The 3,633-nt window shown below is 38.3% G+C and overlaps 1 protein-coding gene across 1 annotated transcript; it reads right to left on the minus strand.

The window, feature by feature from the left end:
- Positions 1 to 407: 407 nt before the first annotated feature.
- LOC107465422 (heavy metal-associated isoprenylated plant protein 34) lies at positions 408 to 3,185 on the minus strand. Its single transcript, XM_016084401.3, has 3 exons — positions 2,684 to 3,185; positions 2,525 to 2,600; positions 408 to 2,450 (listed from the first exon to the last, which is right to left on the minus strand). Exons 1-3 carry the CDS (start codon positions 2,711 to 2,713, stop codon positions 871 to 873), a joined length of 1,686 nt encoding a protein of 561 aa, XP_015939887.1. The 5' UTR covers positions 2,714 to 3,185; the 3' UTR covers positions 408 to 870.
- Positions 3,186 to 3,633: the final 448 nt, after the last annotated feature.

Here is a 3,633-nt window from a genome sequence, read left to right on the forward strand (position 1 = left end):
ATAAATATGAATTTTTTTATGATAAACATAAAAATTTTGAAAGAAAAAAATAAAAAACAAAAAAACACAAAGTTTAGATGCATGTTTATTAAAATATAATTATGTGTTTAGTTTAGATAAGACGTATATTAAGTTGAACTCTTTTAAGAAAATTTTATGTGTTGCAAAAATTTTTGTACTATATAATTAAAATTTATTATGTTTTTTATGAAAATGTTAAGGAATAAACAGTTTGAAAAATACACATAAATATAAACATAAAAATTAATTAATTTATTTAAAAAAATCCATAAATACTCTAGTTAACTACCGCCAATGGTACTTGTAAGCTAAACCTGAGCATTCCCTACATGACAGCCTTGAAACATGAACCAAAGTTTTATTACATAATTCAACAAATTTCAGCGTTGTGATCAACTTGCCCGTGTGAAAAGCATATATTTAGCAAGGTGGCTAATTAGCAATAGCCCACATAAGGAACCCTAAAGAGCAATTTGGATTTTACAAGGCACATGGCTCCAATTTAATTTTCAGCAAAGGCCATGTGAGTTTTTCTGTCGTTGCCTTGCAGTGGCAGCAACCAAACCATGTCCCACTCTACAACATATAAGTTTGTTTTCACGTAGGACACGGTACCAAAATTAAAATGCAAACAAAAAACATATGATATATCAAATTATCCTAAAAATCTTACACTTTTTTCTTTTTCTCCTTCCCCCTCCCCCTCTAATATTTTACCACTACTTCCAGAGTCTACAACAAAATTTAATGGAACCACTAGGCAAGATGACAATAATAACCCTTGAGAAAAAAAAAAAAAAAACAAACTAAGCCAACTAGTACTAAAACTTTATACAGTACTACTACCTACTACATGATGGTGCAGCTCTCGGTGTTCTCATCACTGAAAACATGTGTCATGGGATCAGCCATGGGATGTAACGGCATGGGTGGCGGTGGCATCATGTACGGCCTCATGCCACCACCACCATACATCATGTGTTGTGGTGGATACATATTCATGTTTGCTTGTTGATGTTGATGTTGCTGCTGTTGTTGATGTTGGTTAATCATCATGGCCATATATTGTTGTTGTTGCATGTTATATGGATTTGGTTGTTGCATTTGCATCCCTTGATAGTAGCCACCACCATTCATTGCGGCCGCCGGCAACCCTTGCACTGCCGGAATATTCCCCATCTGGCCCATTTGTCCCATTGGGCCTTTCTGACCCATTTGGCCCATGTTGCCATTATTACCACTACCGCCATGATGATGACCATTATTATTACCCCCCTTGCCACCACCACTCCCACCCTTTCCACTTTTGCCACTACTAGGAGGGAGAATATCAAAATCATCAAAATCGAAGTCAACTTTGTCCAATTTCCCACCCCCATTTTTCTTTCCATCTTTGCCCTTGTTCCCACCATTCCCATTGCTTTTGTTGTTCTTGTTTGTTTTGTCGGTTGCCCCTTTCTTGCTTTTCTTTCCTCCAAGACCTAATAACTTAACAAGGAAGCCACCGCCACCACCACCACTTTTTGATTTGCCACCCTTTTTCTTGTTATCTCCACCACCACCACCACCACCACCGCCACCCCCCTTGTTATTCTTTCCTCCTTTGTTGTTTTTACCACCATCTCCACCACCACCTTTCTTTCCCCCATTTCCATCTTTGCCCTTCATTTGCATAGGGAGATCCATGACATCAGCAGCTTTCTTGGCTCCCCCACCACCACCGCCACCAAAGGCATTGCCTTTATGGCTGTTCATGGCAGGCCCATTCATCATCATGCCAGCAGGCCCATGTGGCCCACGGGCATTGGCCATCATCATGGGCATCATCTTGTTATTCATCATGGGATTACCATGCCCATGTCCACCATGTCCATGGCCATATTCTTCTTCCTCGTCCTCATCATCATATTCGTCATCATCAAAATCCTCATCATCGAACTCATCATCAAAATCATCAAGACCATCATCACTTTCATCATAATCCTCATTATCGGATAAGTTAAACTTGACAGATTTCTGATCCTTCCCCTGTCCCTTGAGATCTTTTGTCCCCTTCATGTTTTGAAAGTTTGCTATTTGACCACCACCACCACCACCACCACCACCACCACCACCTCCTCCTCCTTTATGACCATTTTGCCCCTTATTGTTCTTTCCTCCTCCTCCTCCTCCTCCTGCTGATGCTGCGGCCATCATCTTGGAGGGATCAATTTGCAAGTTCTTGAACTGTTGTGGGTTAATGGGGAAGTTCTGGTTGAACATGATGCCGCCTCCTCCTCCTCCTCCTCCGCCTCCTCCTCCTCCTTTCTGGCTCCATAGTTCAGCATGTTTGCCTCCTCTCTTGAGCTTCTTTATGAGCTTTGCTGGATCTATATGGCCTGACACCACAACCTTCCCTTGCTCAGCATCTATATTCACTGAATACACACCTGCCACCACCAACAACTAATTAGTTATACTAACAACTTGAAAAAGCAAAAGCAAAACAGAAACAAGAATGTACCGTCTATTTTCTGAAGCAGTTTCTTTACTTTCTGCTCACACCCATCACAGTGGATATTCACCTTCAGAATACAATTCTACATGTACACCAAAAAATAAATCAGTTAACAAATTATCAAAAGGGAAGACTTCTGTTTACAAATTCAGTTAAGATGTTCACCTGAATTCTCATCATGTCTTGTTTACTCATCCTTGAAGAGTAGAGTCTCAAAGTGATACAAGGGTGAAGTGAAGTAGTAGAAGTTGTTACATATAAAGATATCTTCTTTTTTTAGAGAGAGATTATTGTTGGTACTCAAAAGGGGACACACACACACAACCAAACACTCTTATCTCTTCTTTCTTTTGTTTGGCTTGCAGCAGCAACAAGCAACACTGAAAATAACACAACAAATGTTTGTTTCCGTTGAACACAAAATAATTATCCGTACTTTGAGGCACACTTAATAGTACACCCGCTCATCAACTACGAATAACTATTAGCTGGCTTCACACTTTCTTGTTTCTGGTTTTATATATAACAAAAAACAAGACAGCAAGAGAGAGAGAGAGAGAAAGAGAGTGAACCCAAGTGAGCGTGTTCAATTTTTCTCAAGTGCTTTCTTCACTGCTTAATACTGCCACTCTTGCGCCTAATTTATTTCAAGCAACTCTCTTTTTCGGCTTTTTTTTTTCTAATAAAGAAAAAATGGTGATGAGCTTTCGTTTTTATAAATATCTTTTATAATATATTTTTCTGACAGCTATGACCGACTTTTCAGATTTTAGCTTAATCCAATGGGTGGGGGGCAAAAGGGTCATTGGACCTTCCTTTTGGGCCGGACCTTCTTGGATTGGGCTCAGAAACAACTCTCTTGCTAGTTTTCTTTTTTTTTTTTAATTAGCAAATATTTCAGAATTTTTTTCCCAGTTTCAAAATTACTTTAATTTTCACTTGAAAAGAACCACATAAAATCTGTTCAATTTTCGAAAGTAAAAAAGTAAAAAACCGATCAGTTAGATTATTACTAGTAGTGTGGTACAAAATCTTTATATAATTTGGAGATTTTTATTTCTGTATAATTTTTTAGTTTTTATAGATTACAATTATATATTTGGTTTAGATTTAAT

This window comes from Arachis duranensis, chromosome 9 (genome assembly GCF_000817695.3).
Source record: "Arachis duranensis cultivar V14167 chromosome 9, aradu.V14167.gnm2.J7QH, whole genome shotgun sequence".
NCBI classification, from domain to species: domain Eukaryota; kingdom Viridiplantae; phylum Streptophyta; class Magnoliopsida; order Fabales; family Fabaceae; genus Arachis; species Arachis duranensis.